Here is a 25,039-nt window from a genome sequence, read left to right as displayed (position 1 = left end):
TTTCTTTTGTCTGAATTTAACCAAGTTACTTACCCAGACAGTGCTCCAGGTAAATTGGGCTAGGCTCTTCAACAGTGTTCTGTAGCACATGCCTAGTAACTACCAATGTAGTATATTTTCATTTAAAGATTCTACTAAAAATCCTATGTTAGAACTTAATAATTCAACTCTTTATTCCTAAATAACAGAAGGTAATTGATCAGACTTTATCCCCTGGAAATAATTGTTAATTCAACTTGTTTAACTAAAGTTTATTGTTTTAATGTTGCTGTCTGCCTCTTTTAGCATCATGATGTTAGTTGTTAAATGAAATTCCCTATTTTGCAACTCTGTTATTGTTTTAAGTGAATAATCAGAAAACAATTACACCTTCAGGAAAATTCACAGATGTCCTCAGTTGCTTTTATTTAAATAATACTGATAGCTTGAAAGGTTTACTGTGCTTATGCAGATCTGTGGTGCAGTATAAACTGTAGGATCAACCAGCAGTTTACTGAGATGGTTAAAACAGAAAAGAGCTTTTAGTTCCAGAAAGACAAGAAGTTGGAGGAGAAGAAAAAGAAGACAGATACAAAAAAAGGACAGTAAAGAAGGTGGTTTTGTTTTAACATCTGCCACACTGAGTACATATTTAACGCATACAGTATAGTACTCTATGTAGCTTTTAGTTCAATCATTTTAATGTATGTATTCATGATGCTATCACAGCAAAGATAACAGGAGAGATGGGGAGCTTATGAAGTTGCAAATTATACCAAAACAGATCATGAGGCACGACTTGACAGAGAACAGCTTCCTCTCCATAGTGTTAGTGGTTAGTATGTGAAAATATTTATCTAGCTGACATGTATGAGTGTACATAGGAAGATGTAATTAGCAGTAGTGAGATTAGTGACAACAGCACACAAGCATGAGAGACAGTGACACATACTAAAAGCACTGGTGGAAAAAGACCAGATGTTCAAGTAGCAAATGTCACAATTCCACAAACTCAAAACACATAAAATAACTGCTCCGAAGGCCAATGAACGCTCCAAACCATTTATTCCTCGTAAAACAAAATCCAAATACAAGCGTTGACCTAGGTTTCGTCCGTCTCCACAGACTTCATCAGAATACAAAGAATGTAAAACTGAGCCACTTAAATAGTAACTACGCATCCAACTACCAGCTGTCTAATTGATTAATTGGATGTCAATAATCGTTAAAAAGACAGTGAATATATTACTTGCAAAGTATTACATTAAATCTTAACTCGAGTATATAAAATATCAAAAATATCTAAAGCTTATTAAAATAATATTCTACTTATTTTTATTGGTGTGTGTATATATATATATATATATATGTATATATATAAATAAATAATACAACACAAAATGAAATAATATGGTCTTGTAATGGTAAGTAAAATATATATTTTAAAACCTTCTTATGTAGTGAATTGTGTCAATTATACAATAACCAACCAATATTGTACATAAATTAATTTAATTAAACTATTAAAAATATATATATATTGTATGCATATATAGATATGTATCTCACAATTACATTTTAATAAACACCATCACTTAAAGTTACAATAAAATTCATCTCTTACTACAAATAATGTATTAAGTATAAATATTAAATGTAAAAAAAATATATATATATATATATATATATATATATATATATATATATATATATAAATAATTTAGTTAAAGATTTAAAAATTAATTATGTACAAATACAATATTGACACCAAATTAGTTTTCTATTGGTGTTGAAAAAGAAGTTATCCTGATAAATTGTGTTATGAATTTATTTACCCTTAAGGCTGTTAAGTCTCAAAATAGGTTTGATGCTACAATGTTCATTCAAACCATGTCGATTATGAGCATTTAACAGTATTTGCATTCTTAATTCTAATGCATCTAAGTCATAATCAATAATCTTACCCTGTGGGTCATGTTTAATATGTAAAACACCAAAAAACTTAAAATAGTGGTTGGTATGTTGTACAATATGTCTGGCCAAAGCATTGGTAAGTTTAAAATTCTTAATGTCCAACAAATGTTCCTTAATTCTGTCCTTCATATGTCTACTCATTTTTCCAACATAAAATGGGTCACATTGTTGACACAATGCGATATAAATTACATTCGTAGTGTAACAATTGAAATGTTCATGAATTTTTATATTATGTTGATTGACCTTCACATTACTACCAGTATTGAGGACATGGGAACATGTGGAACACCTACCACATTTGAAATTACCAATCCGTTTGTTGGAAATGGCTGTTCTACTGGTCATTGCCCATTCAAATAATTCTTTAAATGACAAATCCTTTCTAAAAATATATGAAATTTTTCCTTGTAAAAGTCCTCCCAGGTTATTGTCAGTGCTTACCAAATTCCAATTTTTATTGATTATAGTTTTAATAACGTGAGAAATATCATTAAATGGAGTAATATAAAAAGGAATAGTATTAGAGTTAAAAGATATGTTTTTTGTGTGGTTCCCCACGTGTGTGTCTGTATCATTGTCACAATTTAAAATTGCTCTATAAATTCCTGTGTTTCTCTTGGATTTTACTTCATCATAAATATTTATACATAATTCCTCAGGATAACCTTGGTTGACAAATAAAGACATCATAAATCGTAATTCATTTATAAAATCTACTTAACTGCTGACCATTCTTGCAGCTCTGACCATCTGCCCCTTTACAATGGCCTTTTTCTGATGGTCAGGGTGCCAGCTTTCGAAGTGTAAATAAGAGTTTGAAAAAGTAGATTTTCTGTAGATGTTAGATTTTAATATACTATTTACTTTGTCAAAAGTTAACCTAATGTCCAAGTAAGTGATACTCTCACTATTGATCTCGTGTGTAAATTTTAGAAACCATATACTGTTGTTAATGTGTTCCAAAAATGCCTTCAGCTCAGCTTGATCTCCATCCCAGACGAAAAACAAATCGTCCAGGAATCTTGAATAAAATTTTACATGTGAATAAAATTGTGTATTAAACAAGTAATGAAGTTCCCAATAGGTCATGATGAAATTCGCGAACATGGGGGCACAAGCCGCCCCCATCGCAACTCCACTCACTTGTCGAAAATAGTTTCCTTCAAAATATAAGTAATTATATTTTAGTACAATTTCCATTAGTTTTATCAACACGTTGATTCTATCCTGGTCATATAAATTAGTTTCAAAAAGTTGCTCCTCCAACCAGATTAAACCAGTTTCGTGTGGTATCACTGTGAATAGATTACAAACGTCCAGGGTAATAAACGTGTCACCCTGGTTAAATTTAAAGGAATTTATTTTCTCCAAAAAATCCCATGAATCTTTAACAATATAAGGAAATTTAACTATCCCCATTTTAAAATAATGATCCAGAAATTGGCTAATAAAATAGGTTTTACTCCTTTTCCCGTCCACTATGGGTCTAAATTGTAAGTTGTCCAACCCTTTATGTATTTTCGGTATTCCAAAAATCCCACTGACGACAGGAAAATCATTGCATAAATACTTCCATTCTACTTCTGTTAGTTCTCCTTGGTATAACATATCATTAAGTGTCAGATCAATCTTTTTAAATGCAATGTTGATTTCATTTTTGCTGACTTCCTCATAAGAGTCTCCCAGTAACATAGCACCCATGTAAGAAATATAATCATGTTTATCAACTACCACTACCGCACTACCCTTGTCGGGTTTCATAATCCTGATGTTTTTGGTGGTTACTATAGTGTTATATATAACTTGTTCCTGTTTAGTCATATTCATATGTATAGGTAGTTTATAATTATTAAAAAATTGTCTTATATCTATTTCACTAAATTTTTCAAAAATAGCTACTCTATCATTCATGGGTGGATTGTAAACACTGGGTTTTGTTAAAGCGTTACCGGGGTTACTAATGTTAATGTCAATTTGGTTGTTCTGAAATAAGATTTTTAAATTCAGTTTACGTGTAAATAACTTCAGGTCTAATAAAGTGCTAACCAAATTCCCTTTTCTACAGGGAACAAAACTAAAGCCCTTAGAAAACAAATTGACACTTTCAGTGTCAAAAGGGACCTGGGTATAGTTATATAACTTAAAATCTCCTTTATCATTGGTTATAATAGTCGGTTTGCTTAACAACAAACTCTCTAAATTGTTTTCCAAGGGACACTCCCCTTCACATCCATTATCAATAGAAAAAATATCAAGTGAATCATCCATTCTTAAACTCACGTCTAACAAGTTGTCATTGGATGTAAAATTACTGTTCACCCACATATTCTGGTTATTTACTGTCTCGTTGTTGTCTTGGTCTTTATCACCAAAGCTATAAAGACTCAAGTCACATAATGCCTCGTCTTCATAACAGTCAAATGTCGGCTGCATGGTCGATGTAATTGTTGTATATTCCGTTTCATTCGGAGCCAAATTGGATGATGTACCTTCCAAATAAACAGGCTCTAAGCCGACACTTTTTCTTTTTTTGTTATAATCAGTAAATATACAAAAGTTAATTGGTATCTCTTGATGGACATCCTGTATACTCGGCTGGTCAGCAGAGACATGAAAAAAATATCATTATCTGCATTAGATTTAACATTCATAGTAGTATTATGTAGAATGTTACCTGATGGGTCAAATTCATAAAGATTATCCACAACCTCATGTAACAGGACGCCATCGGCTACTTGTGCATCCTCCATCCGTTTTTTTGTTGTTTCTTGTTTTCAAATCCCCTCTTGGGGCGTGCACCCGTAAATTCGAAGTCTTCCTCGTCGATAAATAGATTTTGGTTTTTAATCCTCTCGGACCGTCTGAGTCCCTCATCATCGTGCATCTCGGCGTAATCCTGCCGTCCGAAATCACCATTTTCAGAGTAGGAAGTGATGTCATCCAGCTCGTCAAGGTTCCCACTTCTTCCTGGTCTGTTCTCGTTGCCATGGTTACGAGTGACTTTTTTTAGATTTTGGATACACGTACCCACTTTCATATATTTTAATGTCTCTATGTATTTTCTTATTTTTCTTTTGGTAGATTACATCACAACTGTAGTCAATATCTTTAATAATATTGATGTAGTTAGTGTAGTATTGTTCAAAAAGTAGGTCTTTACTGATGTTTGAGTTCAGGTCATCTAATTCAACCAATAATGTCTCTATCTTTTTGTTGTTATATTTAATCATGATTTCCATAAGATTAAGACCAGTTTTGTTAAATAGATCGTGTAAGTCTTTTAACATATCTCGATCTTGATCACAACCGTTAGGGTACCTCCATAGCCTTAGTCCCTTGGGGACCAACCCCAACTCTATATTTCTTCGTAAATACCCATTTTCCATTTGCGTGCATTTGAGCTTAAAAAGTTTCACCTCAAAGTCTTTCAACATTTGTTTCATATTTTTCATTTCCTTCACGTTACAATTTCCATCGGGTGTCTTTTCACTATTGAATAGGAAACAGTTAGTTTTCCACAGTTCACAATTATATGACTCACAACGGACGTTACTTCATGTTACATTGTCTCTACCAGAATTCCCCTGTGTTTCGGTAACGAGATTAGTAGTGGGGGGTGTAGTTTGGGTCAGTGGCAACCCCAAACTTCCCATACTCCCTGTACCACGAATATCAGGTTCCATCAATTTGTTGATTAAGGCAGTGTGTATTTTTAATTGGTCGTTGATCTGCTTCAACATACCTCCCACATCGATCGTGCTACCTGCGCCTTCCATCCGGATAGCCGCAAACCAGTAACCAGAAATGCAATTACACCACTACCACTCCGAATGAATGGGAACACAGTCAATGTAGTGGTATGTATCATAGACCAGATGTTCAAGTAGCAAATGTCACAATTCCACAAACTCAAAACACATAAAATAACTGCTCCGAAGGCCAATGAACGCTCCAAACCATTTATTCCTTGTAAAACAAAATCCAAATACAAGTGTTGACCTAGGTTTCGTCCGTCTCCACAGACTTCATCAGAATACAAAGAATGTAAAACTGAGCCACTTAAATAGTAACTACGCATCCAACTACCAGCTGTCTAATTGATTAATTGGATGTCAATAATCGTTAAAAAGACAGTGAATATATTACTTGCAAAGTATTACATTAAATCTTAACTCGAGTATATAAAATATCAAAAATATCTAAAGCTTATTAAAATAATATTCTACTTATTTTTATTGGTGTGTGTATATATATATATATATATATATATATATATATATGTATAAATAAATAATACAACACAAAATGAAATAATATGGTCTTGTAATGGTAAGTAAAATATATATTTTAAAATCTTCTTATTAATTCTTTTTAACGATTATTGACATCCATCTACGATACATACCACTACATTGACTGTGCTCCCATTCCTTCGGAGTGGTAGTGGTGTAATTGCATTTCTGGTTACTGGTTTGCGGCTATCCGGATGGAAGGTGCAGGTCACACGATCGATGTGGGAGGTATGTTGAAGCAGATCAACGACCAATTAAAAATACACACTGCCTTAATCAACAAATTGATGGAACCTGATATTCGTGGTACAGGGAGTATGGGAAGTTTGGGGTTGCCACTGACCCAAACTACACCCCCCACTACTAATCTCATTACCGAAACACAGGGGAATTCTGGTAGAGACAATGTAACATGAAGTAACGTCCGTTGTGAGTCATATAATTGTGAACTGTGGAAAACTAACTGTTTCCTATTCAATAGTGAAAAGACACCCGATGGAAATTGTTACGTGAAGGAAATGAAAAATATGAAACAAATGTTGAAAGACTTTGAGGTGAAACTTTTTAAGCTCAAACGCACGCAAATGGAAAATGGGTATTTACAAAGAAATATAGAGTTGGGGTTGGTCCCCAAGGGACTAAGGCTATGGAGGTACCCTAACGGTTGTGATCAAGATCGAGATATGTTAAAAGACTTACACAATCTATTTAACAAAACTGGTCTTTATCTTATGGAAATCATGATTAAATATAACAACAAAAAGATAGAGACATTATTGGTTGAATTAGAGGACCTGAACTCAAACATCAGTAAAGACCTACTTTTTGAACAATACTACACTAACGACATCAATATTATTAAAGATATTGATTATAGTTGTGATGTAATCTACCAAAAGAAAAACAAGAAAATTCATAGGGACATTAAAATTTATGAAAGTGGGTACGTGTATCCAAAATCCAAAAAAGTTACTCGTAACCATGGCAATGAGAATAGACCAGGAAGAAGCGGAAACCTCGACGAGCTTAATGACATCACTTCCTACCCTGAAAATAGTGATTTCGGGCACCAGGACTACGCTGATATACATGATGACGAGGGACTCAGACGGTCCGAGAGGATTAAAAACCAAAATTTATACATCGATGAGGAAGACTTCGAATTTACGGGTGCACGACCCAAGAAGGGATTTGACAACAAGAAACAACAACAACAAAAAAACGGATGGAGGATGCACAAGTAGCCGATGGCGTCCTGTTTCATGAGGTTGTGGATAATCTTTATGAATTTGATCCACCAGGTAACATTTTACAAAATTTCACTATAAATGTTAAATCTAATGCAGACAATGATATTTTTGTTCATGCCTGTGCTAATAAGCATAATATACAGGATGTCCATCAAGAGACATTAAGTAACCTTTGTATATTTACTGATCACAACAAAAAAAGAAAAAGTGTCGGTTCAGAGCCTGTTTATTTGGAAGGTACATCATCCAATTTGGCTCCGATTGAAACGGAATATACAACAACTACACCGATCATGCAGCCGACATTTAACTGTTTCGAAGACGAGGCTTTATGTGACTTGAGTCTTTATAGCTTTGACGACAAAGACCAAGACAATAATGAGACAGTTAATAACCAGAATACGTGGGTGAACAGTAATTTTACATCAAATGACAACTTGTTAGACGAGAGTTTAAGAAGGGATTATTCACTGGACATTTTGACTATGGATAATGGATGTGAAGGGGAGTGTCCCGTGGAAAATAATTTAGAGAGCTTGTTGTTAAGCAAACCGACCATTATAACCAACGATAAAGGAGATTTTAAGTTATACAATTACACCCAGGTCCCTTTTGATACCGAAAGTGTCAATTTGATCTCTAAGGGCTTTAGTTTTGTTCCCTGTAGAAAAGGGAATTTGGTTAACACTATATTAGACCTGAAGTTATTCACACGTAAACTGAATTTAAAAATCTTATTTCAGAACAACCAAATTGACATTAACATTAGTAACCCCGGTAACACTTTAACAAAACCCAGTGTTTACAATCCACCCATGAATGATAGAGTAGCTATTGTTGAAAAAATTAGTGAAATAGATATAAGACAATTTTTTAATAATTATAAACTACCTATACATATGAATATGACCAAACAGGAACAAGTAATATATAACACTATAGTAACCACCAAAAACATCAGGATTATGAAACCCGACAAGGGTAGTGGGGTGGTGGTAGTTGATAAACATGATTATATTTCTTACATGGGTGCTATGTTACTGGGAGACTCTTATGAGGAAGTCAGCAAAAATGAAATCAACATTGCATTTAAAAAGATTGATCTGACACTTAATGATATGTTATACCAAGGAGAACCAACAGAAGTAGAATGGAAGTATTTATGTAATGATTATCCTGTCGTCAGTGGGATTTTTGGAATACCGAAAATACATAAAGGGTTGGATAATTTACAATTTAGACCCATAGTGGACGGGAAAAGGAGTAAAACCTATTTTATTAGCCAATTTCTGGATCATTATTTTAAAATGGGGATAGTTAAATTTCCTTATATTGTTAAAGATTCATGGGATTTTTTGGAAAAATGATACGTTTATCACTATGGACGTTTGTAATCTATTCACAGTGATACCACATGAAACTGGTTTAATCTGGTTGGAGGAGCAACTTTTTGAAACTAACTTATATGACCAGGATAGAATCAACGTATTGATAAAATTAATGGAAATTGTACTAAAAAATAATTATTGATATTTTGAAGGAAACTATTTTCGACAAGTGAGTGGAGTTGCGATGGGGGTGGCTTGTGCCCCCATGTTCGCGAATTTCATCATGACCTATTGGGAACTTCATTACTTGTTTAATACACAATTTTATTCACATATAAAATTTTATTCAAGATTCCTGGACGATTTGTTTTTCGTCTGGGATAGTGATCAAGCTGAGTTGAAGGCATTTTTGGAATACATTAATAATAGCATATGGTTTCTAAAATTCACACATGAGATAAACAGTGAGAGTATCACCTATTTGGACATTAGGTTAACATTTGATAAAGTAAATAGTATATTAAAATCTAACATCTATAGAAAATCTACTTTTTCAAACTCTTATTTACACTTCGAAAGCTGGCACCCTGACCATCAGAAAAAGGCCATTGTAAAGGGGCAGATGGTCAGAGCTGCAAGAATGGTCAGCAATGAAGTAGATTTTATAAATGAATTACGATTTATGATGTCTTTATTTGTCAACCGAGGTTATCTTGAGGAATTATGTATAAATATTTATGATGAAGTAAAATCCAAGAGGAACACAGGAATTTATAGAGCAATTTTAAATTGTGACAATGATACAGACACACACGTGGGGAACCACACAAAAAACATATCCTTTAACTCTAATACTATTCCTTTTGATATTACTACATTTAATGATATTTCGCATGTTATTAAAACTATAATCAATAAAAATTGGAATTTGGTAAGCACTGACAATAACCTGGGAGGACTTTTTCAAGGAAAAATTTCATATATTTTTAGAAAGGATTTGTCATTTAAAGAATTATTTGAACGGGCAATGACCAGTAGAACAACCATTTCCAACAAACGGATTGGTAATTTCAAATGTGGTAGGTGTTCCACATGTTCCCATGTCCTCAATACTGGTAGTAATGTGAAGGTCAATCAACATAATATAAAAATTCATGAACATTTCAATTGTTACACTACGAATGTAATTTATATCGCATTGTGTCAACAATGTGACGCATTTTATGTTGGAAAAACGAGTAGACATATGAGGGACAGAATTAAGGAACATTTGTTGGACATTAAGAATTTTAAACTTACCAATGCTTTGGCCAGACATATTGTACAACATACCAACCACTATTTTAAGTTTTTTGGTGTTTTACATATTAAACATGACCCACAGGGTAAGATTGTCGATTATGATTTAGATGCATTAGAATTAAGAATGCAAATATTGTTAAATGCTCATAATCGACCTGGTTTGAATGAACACTGTAGTATCAGACCTATTTTGAGACTTAATAACCTTAAGGGTAAATAAATTCATAACACAATTTATCGGGATAACTTCTTTTTCAACACCAATAGAAAACTAATTTGGTGTCAATATTGTATTTGTACATAATTAATTTTTAAATCTTTAAATTATTTATATATATATATATATATTTTTACATTTAATATTTTTTTACATTTAATATTTAATATTTATACTTAATACATTATTTGTAGTAAGAGATGAATTTTATTTTAACTTTAAGTGATGGTGTTTATTAAAATGTAATTGTGAGATACATATCTATATATGCATACAATATATATATATTTTTAATAGTTTAACTAAATTAATTTATGTACAATATTGGTTGGTTATTATATAATTGACACAATTCACTACATAAGAAGGTTTTAAAATATATATTTTACTTACCATTACAAGACCATATTATTTCATTTTCTGTTGCATTATTTATATATATATATATATATATATATATATATATATATATATATATATATACACACACACCAATAAAAATAAGTAGAATATTATTTTAATAAGCTTTAGATATTTTTGATATTTTATATACTCGAGTTAAGATTTAATGTAATACTTTGCAAGTAATATATTCACTGTCTTTTTAACGATTATTGACATCCAATTAATCAATTAGACAGCTGGTAGTTGGATGCGTAGTTACTATTTAAGTGGCTCAGTTTTACATTCTTTGTATTCTGATGAAGTCTGTGGAGATGGACGAAACCTAGGTCAACGCTTGTATTTGGATTTTGTTTTACGAGGAATAAATGGTTTGGAGCATTCATTGGCCTTCAGAGCAGTTATTTTATGTGTTTTGAGTTTGTGGAATTGTGACATTAGGTACTTGAACATCTGGTCTATGATACATACCACTACATTGACTGTGTTCCCATTCCTTCGGAGTGGTAGTGGTGTAATTGCATTTATGGTTACTGGTGGAAAAAGACTGCACTTGAATCTAAACTATTTTCTAAGTGATTTTAAGTGAAATGTTTACTCAGTGTTATACAAGTACCCTGCATGATTCCTCTTTTAATAAGAGCTCAAATCATATGAATAATATTTTGTTCATTTATTCATTCATTTATTAATTTCTGGTTTTGTTTGTCTTTCATCTACCTTCTGCTGACCATCAGCTCTTCTTTCATGTCCACCCGGTTGGCCCGATTTGTTCCCCTTTGACCATTATAGGAGAGGGTCAGATTGACTGAGGGGGAGAGAAAGAGAGAGCATCCTACTGCAGGAAAGAATAATTAGCCATATTTCCCCATGCCTACTCCAGTTCAGTTATGGACTTTCAGTCTGTGAGGTGAATGACCCAACCTCCATAGACAAGTGCCCATCTAGGCCTCCACTCTCAGTACAGTATATGACCAGAAATTCTATGCAGTTGTAAACAGTTACACTGAATATTTGTGGGAGTGTTTAACCTGATTCAGGTTTATTACAGAGCAGTTACATAAGCATTTTGTCCTGCTCAACCAGGTTCAGTATTAGGTAACTAAATGTACATACATACCCTTATCTGGGCAACTGTATAGTTACCCTGAGCTTCAGAGAATAGACTGTGTTATGGGTAAGGCTGTCACTGCACAGTTAACTCCTCCTTCCTCAGTGAGAGGAGCTCTGTTTCTGGCACTGGTGTCATTCTCTGGACAACACCCCACACCACAAAGAAAATCCTTATGCACAATAAACTTTGCTGGTTTAACAAAGAAAAAAATGATATGTCTGTTAACATCTGTAGTAAAAATCAGGTTTCATTTTTCTGTTGAATCTTTAGTATAAATATGCCATGCAGCTTGCTTCCCCACTGCACCTTTTCCTGTAAGAATAAGAGAGAAGAGTGCATTGCCTGTATGGGTAGAGCATTCAGGTGGTATTATTTAGTGTCAATAAAATCATTTAAATACGTCACTTCACTTTATATCACTGTTCATTTTCAGTTCAGGTAGAGAAGGACCACATTCTTTGTTGGGGAAGTCAGATCTTTTGGCAGATAAACCCTTACTATGGTGATTGAAGAATGAATAGCAGCTTAGTCAATTGTTGGAATTGATATGGGTGGTTAAGAAGGATGGGGCTAAGACAGCTCGCCTTTATTTGGTGGAGTGTGTATTCAAAGGGACATTCCCTACAGCAGAATTCTCACTGTAGACCAGAGATCACTGGAGGGGGATTAGGACCGAATAATCATGTCATGCAGAAGTGTAACAGTCCATCAGAAAGGACCACTTTGTACCTATCCTTTGGATGTTGATGAGCATGTTAAAGGCAGTTAAGGCTTAAAGAAAAGGTTTCTTGTCGGGGGTAGAATGTTTACCTCTCAACTGTCCAGATTTTCTCAAAATGTCCAGATTTTTGGCTCAAATTTTTAGTCTGTTCCTCATAAAATTTAGTGTTTTCTGGATTTTTGTGTGAAATCAGTGAGGAATGAATTCACTATATGATGACAGCCATTTGAGTTTCTGACCTCATATCCTTCAGAAAATGCGTAGCAACACAAGACTTTTTATTCTAGTAATATTCTAAGTTTATGAGCATAATTTAAAATTTGTCTGTTTTTGGCACTTCGTTCCCCCATTATTTTTGGTTTTGTCCAGATTTTTGTGCCAAGAGGTTGGGAGCGATGGTGGAATGAACTGGTCAACAGAGCAGCTGTACAGGCTAGTTAGAGGAGGACCAGATAAAAACAAAATTTCTGCTGCAGGAGGATTGTGTCTGAGTGGTAAATAAAGCAATCTGGATCAGTCTAGCACTAAGCAGACCAGTAAGAAATTATTAACTCTCTTTATTTGCTTTTCTGCCATTTTAGATATCTTCACCATAGGAATTGGTGATGCAGATAAAGAAGACATGGAGAAATTATCTTCAAAGAAGGAAGAACAGCGGTCTTTCTACTTGGCTAGCTATGACCTTCTAGAAAACATAACAAATCTAATGGAAGAAAACAGTAAGGCTTCTAAAATCAGCAATGTCTTGTAACAGAATGTGATATTAGGAGATTGCTTCACAAGAAACATAAAGTGTGTGAAAGGAGAGCAAGACAACATGACATGCTCATCACATGTGTTTAATGCATTCTTTAACAGTATGGTGAGGGGGAAGGCAGAAACATGACTACTCTTACCCTTTGTGAATACAAGTTAATATTCTGCAACATATATGAATACCGATACAGAATAGTCGGTTCAGTATATAAAATGGGTATTAGCTCAATAACACCTATTTGGTGTGGAATGCCACACCTCTAGCAGCCTACACACATCTTACATTCCAGAGAATTTTTCCAAAAAATAAGATAAGATAAACAAATGCAAACATTTTGTGAACAATAAAAGCTATTAAAACTGTACAAATTGCAATGTTATCAGTAAGAAGTGTTCTTCACAGTGATAATAACTGGTGCATTTATAGTCTTTTTTACAAATATTGTAATATATTATAATGGACACAAACTCCAAATTATATTTTTTTCTAAGCTTTCACACACACATTTTCATATCTGGAAAACTGAACAGCCTAGAAATATTTTGTTAGAACATTTTTGTTAACCAGACATACTCTTATAGAGACCAATTGGCATAATGGTTAAGATCTTTGCCTCCCATGCATAAGATCCAAGGTTTGATCCTGACCTCTGACCAATGACCAAGAGTTTGCATGTTCTCCCTGTATCTCTGTGGGTTCCTACCACCTCTGAAAAAAAAAAAAAAAAACATGATGAGTGTTTCCATCTCAAACTCAACAATGAATGAAGCTGTGGGCAGTAGCTCAGACTCCACATGGTGCCCTATAGGGGGAATAGTTGTACAGATCAACCACTTTGGGCAACCACTGTGGTGCGCAGTATCCTCAAGATATGAGAATACAGATCACAGACTGCATGCAGTGACAGGGCTATCCACTTGATGGTGTAAAATATGGCTGTAGGTGATTTGGTCATGTTGACTAATGTTGCCAGAAATGGGCATGAATAGTTTGCTCTGTTGAGCAAAATCAATTGCTACACTTAATGTAAGTTCACTGACAGGATGCAAAGTGGATGACATGATGATACAAAGGAGGCTGGACATCCTATGTATCTAAGAGCACTGCAGCAAAGCCACTTAGCTTGGGATCCAGAGTCTACTACTCAAGAGGGGACATGTGGGAATTGTGGTGAGAAAGAGGCTTCAGAAGGCAGTGAGAGATATCATCAGAATTAGTGACAGACTCAACTCCTAGGGTAGTACTCATAATCTCAACTTATGCTCCACAGCAGGGTTGTGATACTGAGAAAAAGAGTGCATTCATACAGCAGTTGAAAGACCTACTATATAAAGCAGGGCAACATGAATTGGTGTTGATAATGGGTGACTTGAATGGACATATTGCAGAACAGGATATGAGGACTGCCTGGGTCCACATGGGTGGGGCAACAGGAATAAAGAAGGAGAGGCCATTTTTGACTTCATAGTTCAGAGAGACAATCACAAGATCACAAACAAGAGTGGCCAACATGCAACTCAAGTAGATGTCCTCCTAGAAAGGAGAAGGCACTGGGGTAGAATCAATGATTGAAAGTTATCCACAGTGAAAAGCCCCCAGTATAGCTATAAGCAGTGATCACAGAAGGCTCTAAGGTCAACAGAGGCCAAGCTGGAGACCTGGAAGTTGACTGGAGAGAAAATACAACAGTTCAAGGAACTACTCAGGGCTCTAGTACCTCAAGAAGAGGAGGAAATAGGTAGAGCTGAAGAAGAATGGCAGCACCTCAAAACAGCATGTGTAAGAACTACAGAACAGATATGTGGCTGAGCCAGGTATGGAAATAAGGTACATAAGGAAAGCTGGTGGAATGCAGAAGTCCTGGAAGTCATCAAAAGAAAGAAGGAGTGCATGAAAAGAGGGAGACAGAAAAGACTGGCCAGGCTAGGAAGGAATACTGGCTGGCTAACAAGTAAGCTAAGAAAGGAGTTGCAATAGTAAAGAATAGGACATCAGAGGCACTCTACTAACTTCTGGAAAGTGACTCAGTAAGTAGCACAAAGAAACTAGATCAGGTTGCAAGGCAAAAAACAGAAAGATAAAGAAGATAGTCAGACACCCTTCATAATGGATGCCAGCAACATCCTGCTCACCAATTCACAGAACAGCAAAGGCAGATGGAAGGAGTATTTCCAGCAGCTTATGAACGAAGGAACCCCCACAGAAGCTGTACTGTCCCAGAAACAACCTACGATGAGAGAAGAGGAACTCACCCTAGAAGAAGTAAGAACAGCACTAAGGAGAATGAAGAGAGGGACAGCAGCAGGCTCAGATGAGGTCAGTCGGTATGACAACGATGCTGGGTGAGATAGGGGAGAAATGGTTCATGAGGGTACTCATAGCAGTAAGGAGAGAAAGGTGTATCCCAGATGACTGGAGAATAACTATACTCATGCCAGTGTACAAAAACAAAGGGGACATCCACAATTGTGGGCACTACAGAGGTATCAAATTCCTGTCACATTGCATGACATTTCAGGAGAGGGTGATCGGTAAACGAATACACAGAGTGATAGAATGTAAGATGGGAAATGAGCAGTTCAGATTCGCATCATGATGCAGCTCGTGTTTGCAGTCAGATGGTTGAGAAGAAGCTAGAGATGAGGAAAGAGTCCAACTGAGCATTCCTAGACTTGGAGAAAGTGTATGATAAGGTCCCGAGAAAGCAGATCTGGGAAGTAATGCTGTGATTCAAAGTCCCAGAAACATTGGTAGAATTAGTGCAAGCTATGTACAAGGACCCAATGACTCAAGTACGAACAGTGTTCTTCCTTACAGAGGATTTCCCATTGGGAGTGATTGTACAGGGTTCGGCTCTATGCCCACTGCAGTTCATATTGGTGAATGACTATATTAGCAAACAGGTTGGAGGGGACAGATCAATAAAGTTGCTGTATGCAGATGATGTAGCATTACAGGCCGACTCTGAGCAAGAAGTTCAGCAAGGTATGAGGAATGGAATACAAAACTGAAGGCACATGGGATGAAACTAAGCATGCATAAGACCCTATTACGTTATTGAATAACAATTTTGTTGAAAACGTAATAGTCGACCCGTAAATGTCAAAAACCACAAAGAGCAAAAATTTTGCGGAAATGGAAGGTTTCCATTTTCTGCACTGTAGTGCGATCTTGGAGTTGGAATATTTAAGTAGCAAGGGGTGTGGGGGGTGCAGGGAGGCTTGCCCCCTGCATATACTGTTTAAATGGTTTAGGATGGTTTTTGTTGTTTTTGTAGAAGTTCGATGTTTATGGTTTTCGACAATTACGGGTTGACTATTACATTTTCGAATAAACTGTTATTCGATAATGTAATGTAGACCCTAGATATATATATATATATATATATATATATATATATATATATATATATATATATATATATATATACATATAACATTTCATAAAACATTATATAAAAATACACCATATGTAATGTCATCACATAATAGCAAACTGAACTTTAAGGATCCGCTTTCTTCAACAAAAGCTGCTATTTATTATTTAGATAGCTCTAGTGAATCCATAGAGGTTGGGGAGGGGCATACATACCCTCCTTTTGAGTCAGAGCCTCTTGCACTTGTAGGTTCATAGGTTTTTACTAGGGTAATGACCATAAGCCTAGCTATGCATCCCAAATCTCTGAAATGGTCTCATACCCTTGTTAAGTGTACTCAGGGGCTTAGGAGATGAAACATTTACAAGCAGTGGCTTGCAGATGAACCATTTACAGGCTGCCTGTGTCCATTAGAGACAAACCAGTGATGAATTTCCTGTTCCCCATCCAATTGCCCAAGTTACACTTGAATTGGTTTCAGGAGGAACTCTGCTTCACATGGATGGGGAGCCTGTTCCAGAGAATGGAAGACTCTGGGATACATACCTGTCTCTCCAGTATGTCCTATTTATATCACAGGTGAGGTTTAAGTCTTTAGAATGGGTAATCATGGTGCTGTTGGTTTTGTGGCTATAAAGCAGGTCCTTCAGGGTGGGGTCTGACAAAGCCTTGTATGCCAGGCATAGATCTCCCTTTAATAGCCTATAGGAGACAGAATACAGGGATAGGGCCTTGAGGTGGTCTGCAGACATGTTACTTATACCCTATATTCTTTTAGTCAGGAACCTTTGTGGACATTCCAGTTGTTGGATATGCCTGGTTAGGTACATACCAAAGGGGGCATTGTACTCAATAACAGATTTGATGAATGCCAAATACAGTGGAATAATGACTTTTAGTCCTAGATGCATTACCTTTGCTTATAAGTTGCACAGTATAGAGGGATTTCCTCACTTCTGTAGAAATGTGATGTTCAAAGGATAGATTGCTGTCAGTATGTCACAGTGGAACAATGACTTTTAGTCCTAGATGCAATACCTTTGTGTATAAGTTGCACAATACAGAATGATTTCCTCACTTCTGTAGAAATGGGATGGTCAAAGGATATATTGCTGTTAGTATGTGTCTCCAAGTCCCTGACTACTGATCAACTCTTAGGGGTGTGTTGTCAATATGATAGTTATCAGGGGTGGATGACTTCCAAAAGGATACTATTATGCATTTCTTGGGATTTAGTTTTATTTCATGGTTCTGACACCAGCTATTTGTATGTATCAGCCCTTCTGTGAGGACATTTGTGTCAGTGGGGGATTCAGTGACAGCTCCTAATTTGCAATCATCTGCAAATTTAGTCATCCAAAGGCCATTAACATTGGCCTTAATTTCAGAGAAGTAAATGCCAAAAAGGAGTGGTCCCAGGACCGATCCCTAAGGGACTCTGCTGGTGACTGACCTCTTTCTAGAGTTGGACTACCCAGTTCTAACTTCCTGGGTCCTGTCTGTGAGCCAGCTAACTATCCAATGGGTGACATAAGGATTTGTAACTAACCTCTTGAGTTTGTCCACAATGCCTGAGTGGGGTATTGTGTCAAGTGGCTTGGACAGGTCAAGGTAGGTAGTGTGAACCATTTTACCCCATCTATTGCTTTGGTGACCTTCTCAAAGAAGTCCACCAGGTTGAGTAGGCATGACCTGCCCTTGGTGAAACCAAAGTGGGTTGGATTCAGTGACTGAAGGTTTCCTATGCCATTAATGATCATCTCCTTGATAATTCTTTCCATGGCTTTGCATATGAGAGTAGTGAGACTTATGGGTCTGTAGTTTCCAGGGTCTGTAGATGGCCTACCTTTGTGCCGGGTGATGACTGTTGCTGTTCTCCATTCATGAGGCATGAATCCTATTTTGAGGCTACAGTTAAATAGCAATTCCATAGGGCTTGACAGGCCATATTTCTTGCTATTTAGAAGGCATCCTGGAATATTATCTGAATCCATTAATGCAGTGTTTTTGGCCTTATGGAGAATATAAAGAACCTGTTCCCTAGTGATAGCAGGGGAGGTTGTATTTGATGATATTTCCTGAGTGAAGGTTTAGTAGGAGAGAGGGGTAAAGATGGAGCTGAATTTGTTGGTCAGTAGGTTTGCTATATCTTCTGGCTCAGTATAGGTATCTCCATTAACAATGAGCTCTGCACACAACCGTTTATTGTCTTTGAGGTTATGGACATAGCTGAAGAATACCTTGTGGCTGTCCTTGGCGTAGGAGGTCAAATTTACATCAAATATGGCTTTGGCAGACTATACTTGTCTTTTGAGTTGCTTGTTTAGTTTGATGAGAGAGCTTTTATCCTGCTAAGTGCTGCACCTCCTAATTTTTGCCATAATTTTCTTTCTTCTGCTATACAGCCTAATGATGATGTGATTCTACCAGGGTGGCTTGTTTCTTGAGTTAGTTATGTACTTCTTCCTGGTGGGTACAGCCACCTCTGTGCAGCTATTAACATGCTTCTATTGGGTTTCTGTGGACAGTTCCACATACACAGCAGTGCTCTCAGGGTTTATGGGGTGGCTTAAAATGTTGTCTGATTATCACTTAATAGTACAAAGTTAGTGTTAGACTGGTTCCTGAATATTCCAGGTTTAGCTAGGGTTCCAAGTATTATTTTTACTTCAAAGGAGACCATTTTGTGGTCCGATCTTACCAGAAAAGACATTATACTAGGGGGTGTGCAACACACTCCCCTATTAGTGAGGACCAGATCCAGTATGGTTGCACTCCTGGCTGGTGTATTAATAAATCTGGTCCAGGGAGTTTGTGTTTACAAAATCCATGAATCTCTGTGTATGTACGTTTGGTGTTGTATATAATTCCCAGTTAATACTGGGGTAATTAAAGTCATCGATAAATATGTTATCGGGATGGATGATGAGTGTTTCCAATAAGTTTAAATGCATGTTATGGGTTTCCTGGGTCATAGAGGAAGAACCTATATTTGCAAGAAAGTGGTATGGAATTTTGCCTATTGAGATCTGAATGTGGAGAGGCTCAAGTACATTGTCCTGTTTGACCAGCCTTTAGGTATATTTATTTTTTATGTAAATTGAGACACTGCAACATTTAGCTCCTGTATTAGCTGGTCTAACCTTGCACTGTTGGTGCGCTCTCTGTGGCTTTAAACCATGTCTCAGTGACAACACAGACATCAACATTCTCTAGTGTGAAAAGAGCTTCTATGGAGTGGAGATTTTTGTTTAGACTCCTCGCATTGAGCAATAATATCTTTAAATTTTCCTGGTTTTGATTTGCTATGTTGGAAGTAGTTTCAGTTTGGCATTGCCTAAAAAAGGCACTACAGGGGAGCACAATGTTTTAGCTAATATTCGAAAACCTAGATAGGCGAAGTGCAGACCATCCCTGGCAAAGCAGCATGATCTGTTGACCATCTCCTTCCATGCTGACAAATATTACACCCTCTTAGAATGACACCAGAAACTAAGCCAATTATTAAAGTCAGTCATCTTTTGTTCATATTGTGGCATAATCCTTGGAGAAGGTAAAATGTTGCGTAATGCTGGGCTCATACCAGCCTGGGACACATATTCCAAGAACTCCATTATGTCTCTCTTCAAACAGTTTACTGAGATACGTCTCAGGTCATTTACACACACATGGACTATGACTTAGTCATACTAGTAACTGTGGTCCAATGACCTGAGTGCATATGTAATATGGTGGATCCTGGCACCTGATAAGCAACTGATTGTGACTTTATCCTTAAAGTTGGTGAGAGGGAACATCAGTGTGTGTCACAATGGAGTCTCCAATGACCAGAGTGTTGGATTGTGGGGTGGCTTGCCTTATAAGCTTAGTAGTAGAGTCTCCATGAGATGTGGCTCTATGTGTTCCTGTGGGTGTTGTTTTGGAAGACTGCATTTGGGGCCACTGAGGGTATTTGTGTGTACATTGTCTAGGAGGTCTTTGGGGTTTAGGAAGGTAACATTTAACTGCCTCAGCATATGTGGGTGTATGTGTCTGCTTTGAATTGTGTGTAATGGATGCAGCGTGTGTACTGCTGACAACCTTATTGACATTAAAAGTGATTTTAAGTGAGAGCTTTGCCTCTAGTGACATTGTATAAATACACTTCTCACATACCATATCAGTTTGGTTGAAAACTACTTGCCTGCAAACATAAGGCAATTTCTACATTGCCTTAGGATGCACTTATTCACCAGATTGGTAACCGGGATAGTGGGAAAGTTCATATCCATGCCAACAGACAATTTTTTTGCTGATTAGACAGTTGGAGTGAGAATATAAGGTAATGTCAGGAGTATCCAGTTTGCAACTCTGGGGGTAGTGCTTGTCACACCATACTAGTTGTCCTGTGTGCAACTATGTATTGGTGAAATTTCAATAGAGCTTTTAGAGGAAATATGTCAACTCAAGGTGTCTGTGTCAATACAGGGTGCTGCCAAATACTTGAGGGGATACTAATAAGTAGACCCTGATGATCTGTGGATGAAGTATTTCGGTAGATATTCTGAAGTTAGTTTAAACAGCAGGAAAAGCAGTATTTACTGAAAAGAAAGAATTAGCTTGTCAAGAATAATGAAAATAGGGCAGTCGCCCGAATGGCTACTGACTGACTACTACTAGTGCTGGTCTCACCACAGCGTCATGCTGCTGGGATGCAATGCTCTTTTCCTTCTTCTCTCATCAAAAGCAAAACAGTATCACTAATCCCAAGATGAGAAACAGGCCAGAAGCTGTTTGGAAATCCACAGTTTTGCCTCAGATGATGCAAGGGTCTGTAGACTTGTTATAGCCTTTTCCTGTTAGATGTCTTGAATAGCAACCAGACAAACCAGGAAGGTCAAACGCAGACCCTCACTGCCCAATCAGAAACAGTCAGGAATCAATGCACTCTGATCCTTCTTTCACCATGAGCAAAATATAAGCACAATTTCCAAGCTTTCATCTATGAAGCAGTTATTAGGCTTTCTGGTGATCAGCAGTCTCCAATAAATGATGCCCCTGTGCTCCTTCTCTCATCAGAAACAAAAGAGAGTCATTAATCCCAAGATGACTACTGACAGGCAAAATGTGGGCTCACTAAGCAGTTAAATAGGAAAGAGTGGGTTACTTAAGCTTTAGCTAGCTAAGTAGAGAACCATTAATTTTAAAACAAAAATACAGATTGGAAGGTAGGTAGGCACTTTGTATTCTAGTTCTATGGAATACAGTGGGATGGCCAATACATTTAAATAGCTGAAGGGGAGTGATTTCACAAAATAATAATTTTGTGCTTACTCACAATAGCCAATGAAAGAGGAGAGGGAAGCAGTTATGTGGTCAAATTAAAATAAGGGGCAAGCAACTAGAATGATAGATGAGTTTAAAAACACAACAGCAGCAGTGCCAGAGAGTGGGGAAATTTTTGATTTCTATGTGACTCACAAGAGACAGAGCTGCAGTCTCTTTCCTAGTGTAAATATGCAATTAAAAGCAGAATACATGTGTAATGAAAATAAACCACAATATACAAAACAAAAGAAGGCAATGAAGCAATACAAAATACAAGAAAGCAAAAACAAACCAACCTTTCCCCTCACAGCAAGTTGTGGCAGAGTCTGGGTGAGCTTTTCCAGTAAAGCCAAAAACTGTTGAGCCGATGATATTGTCATAACATTTCCTGAACTAGATTAGCAGTACAATAGGGAATGGCTGGCAAACAACAACAACAGGTTCATAGTTACTAGACATGCACTTCTGAAGACCACTGAGTAGCCTATCCCAAGCTACCAATTGCCTCAAAACATTGTCTGGCTAAGTGAGATGCTCACTGTCACACAGTAGATAAATAAAGGTGGAAAGATTCAAACCCTGCACCCTTGCCACAGGAAGCAGTTCATTAACAAGTTGGAACTTTAGTCCCTGCACTAACTGCCAGAGTACCCCTGCACTAACTGAGGCTTATTCAACACACAAAAGTGATTTATGAAGCAGGTGTTCCCTTTCTTTTGTAAACTTCCAAATCCACTGCAGGTGATGTACACAGACATGCTTTTTTTCTTTGAGTATATCATGTTAAAATCTGTGTCATTTGAAACAATGATCTACTTTTAAGAAATGTGCAAAAAAAAAAAAAAAAAAGAAGGAAAGGAAGTAGATCACAGTTGTTAAACACATTTTGCTTTTTCTTTTTTTTCTTTCTTTGTTTTTTTTTTTTTAGCTAACAAAGATGCCTGTGGTATTCGGGGACCACCAACCGTGTCTGATAATATGGTAGGTGGTCGTGTCTTCAAAGGCACAAAATCAAAGCCAAAACAGTGGCCATGGCAAGTGCTTCTGTTCATGAAACAGGTAGTTTCCCCTTTCATATTTATTTTTTTCTTTTATTTTTAATGCAAAATGAATACAAATGAATAATTAAACATGCTTCCCATGACCTAACTACTGTGGAGATGTTCAGTTGCGCAATGCCGCCTGAAGGTAACTATCAATTAATTAGGGGTAATCTTGTAGCCCAACTTGATACTAATTAAGAACTCCACTTTAGAAAATGGCAGCCTCGGTAGTGACAGATTGCTTCTTGCAATTGTGAATACAAGAAAGTGGTCCCAATCAGCAAAAGTTCCAAATAATGAATAATACAAAAAAACAAGGAACTCAAAAAATTTAAACTGCAATAACTTTAAAACATTCAATACCAATTTATACATCACAGACATCATTAATTAATCAATCAGAATGCAGCCATAACAATTCAATAAACCAATAAGCCAATAAAAGATATTCTTCTTTAAATATATTAATTAAATACAATTTATTAAATACAACAGGGTCTTTTCTTAAAAGCAGGTTTAATACTAACAGTTTCATTTAACCCTAGATAAGCATCTATATGAAAATAATTGATCCACTATATTCAATACATTCAGTATTAAGAACTACAGTATATGTCCTCTGCTAGGGCTTTGACTCACAATTTTTATTTACAATTTTTTTCAAAACTTTGCTTTCTTTTACTGTCTTTTACACAGTTTGAATTTTTTGAGTTCCTTGTTTCTTGGATTCTAGCAATTGTGGCCAAGAATACCATGTAAAAAGAAGGGGCACAGTACTGTGTCTCAACTAAAACGTGTGCACAAGCACTACACAAATGATGCTATAAGAATGTTTGGAAGCACAGTAAATAGTCCCTTTCAGTCTATATATCTATTTTTATTTCTTTACATGAGGAGAAAATGGGTGTACAGAACAGTATGACTGGGGTACAGTAAGCAGAGGAACATACGCATGGACACAGGTAAGGTAAGAGTGGAAGCAGGGAGGGCTAGAAAGGTATACTTTTTTTGAGGGATAGGTACCCATACTATTTTTTCTTAAAAAAGAAATGGCGATGGATGTAAGGGGAATGCGAGGGATAGAGAGTGGGCAGAGGGGTGGAGGTAGGGCACAAAAACAAACAAAATATAGACAAAAAAACAACACAGCTTGCATAGGGAGAGAGGACATTAAGTACTGGGAGGATTGGAGAAAAAACTGGGAAAGGAGGTGACACGTTAGAAAATGGACCACCATAATGAGGGATAGGGTGGGTATCCTGCTTCTACTTCCACACTATGCGGGCTAGACCCAGGGACAGGTCAGCTACCACCCTGACAGCCATCTCCGGTGGGGCCCTACATGAGTTGGTAAAAATATGCTGCAACTATTGAAGCCACAAAAGGACTCTTCAAGATGTGTATGCTGGCCTCCAGTCAATGGTCCACCAATTTGTCTACCCTCTCTGCCAACTCCCACTGTATTGCAAACTGTAAACCCCTAGCAGTGTTATTGGAGGGCACATCCCTAAAATGAGTGGCCATGACAGGCCACTAGTGATACCACCAGAGTACACCCCACTACACCTGATGGGGAGGCAGGCCTGGAGTCAGATGAAGTGCTGGCAGAAAAAGGCTGGGCCTGATTTGGGGGGGGGGGTGACCATAGCTACACCAGTGGCACAGCCAAGGCAGATGTTGCAGAAAATGCTAACATAGATAGAAATAAAACAGCAAAGATGAAAAAATATTAAAATGAAGAAGACAAAGAGAAGGAAAGGGGGAGATGAAGACGCATTACATTAGTATTAGTTCTGTTAGATATGACCACGCTGAGTGCTACCCAAAGCTGACCTACAGAAGCAACACATATGCTACTAGCCAACCTCAAGTGGTTCTGCTTAGGTGCATTATCTGAAATCCCTGGGGTAGGATATGCAGGCAGGTGTGCAGTGCCACTAGTCGCATTGCCTGGATTGGATGTGACATTGTGGA

At 36.7% G+C, this 25,039-nt stretch overlaps 1 protein-coding gene across 1 annotated transcript in view; it reads left to right on the top strand.

The window, feature by feature from the left end:
- LOC122813824 (complement factor B-like) overlaps positions 1-25,039 on the top strand; it is a 436,913-nt gene that overhangs the window by 172,648 nt on the left and 239,226 nt on the right. Inside the window, exons 10-11 of the mRNA XM_044086351.1 lie at positions 13,164-13,301; positions 22,951-23,081. Coding sequence (XP_043942286.1) covers positions 13,164-13,301; positions 22,951-23,081 — 269 coding nt within the window. The remainder of the gene's footprint in view (positions 1-13,163; positions 13,302-22,950; positions 23,082-25,039) is intronic.

The sequence above is a fragment of the Protopterus annectens genome, chromosome 10.part0 (assembly GCF_019279795.1).
Source record: "Protopterus annectens isolate FY-2018-M chromosome 10.part0, PAN1.0, whole genome shotgun sequence".
Classification (NCBI taxonomy): Eukaryota; Metazoa; Chordata; order Ceratodontiformes; family Protopteridae; genus Protopterus; species Protopterus annectens.
The sequence above is the reverse complement of the archived record's forward strand: the minus strand, read 5'-3'. Positions and strand labels throughout refer to the sequence as shown.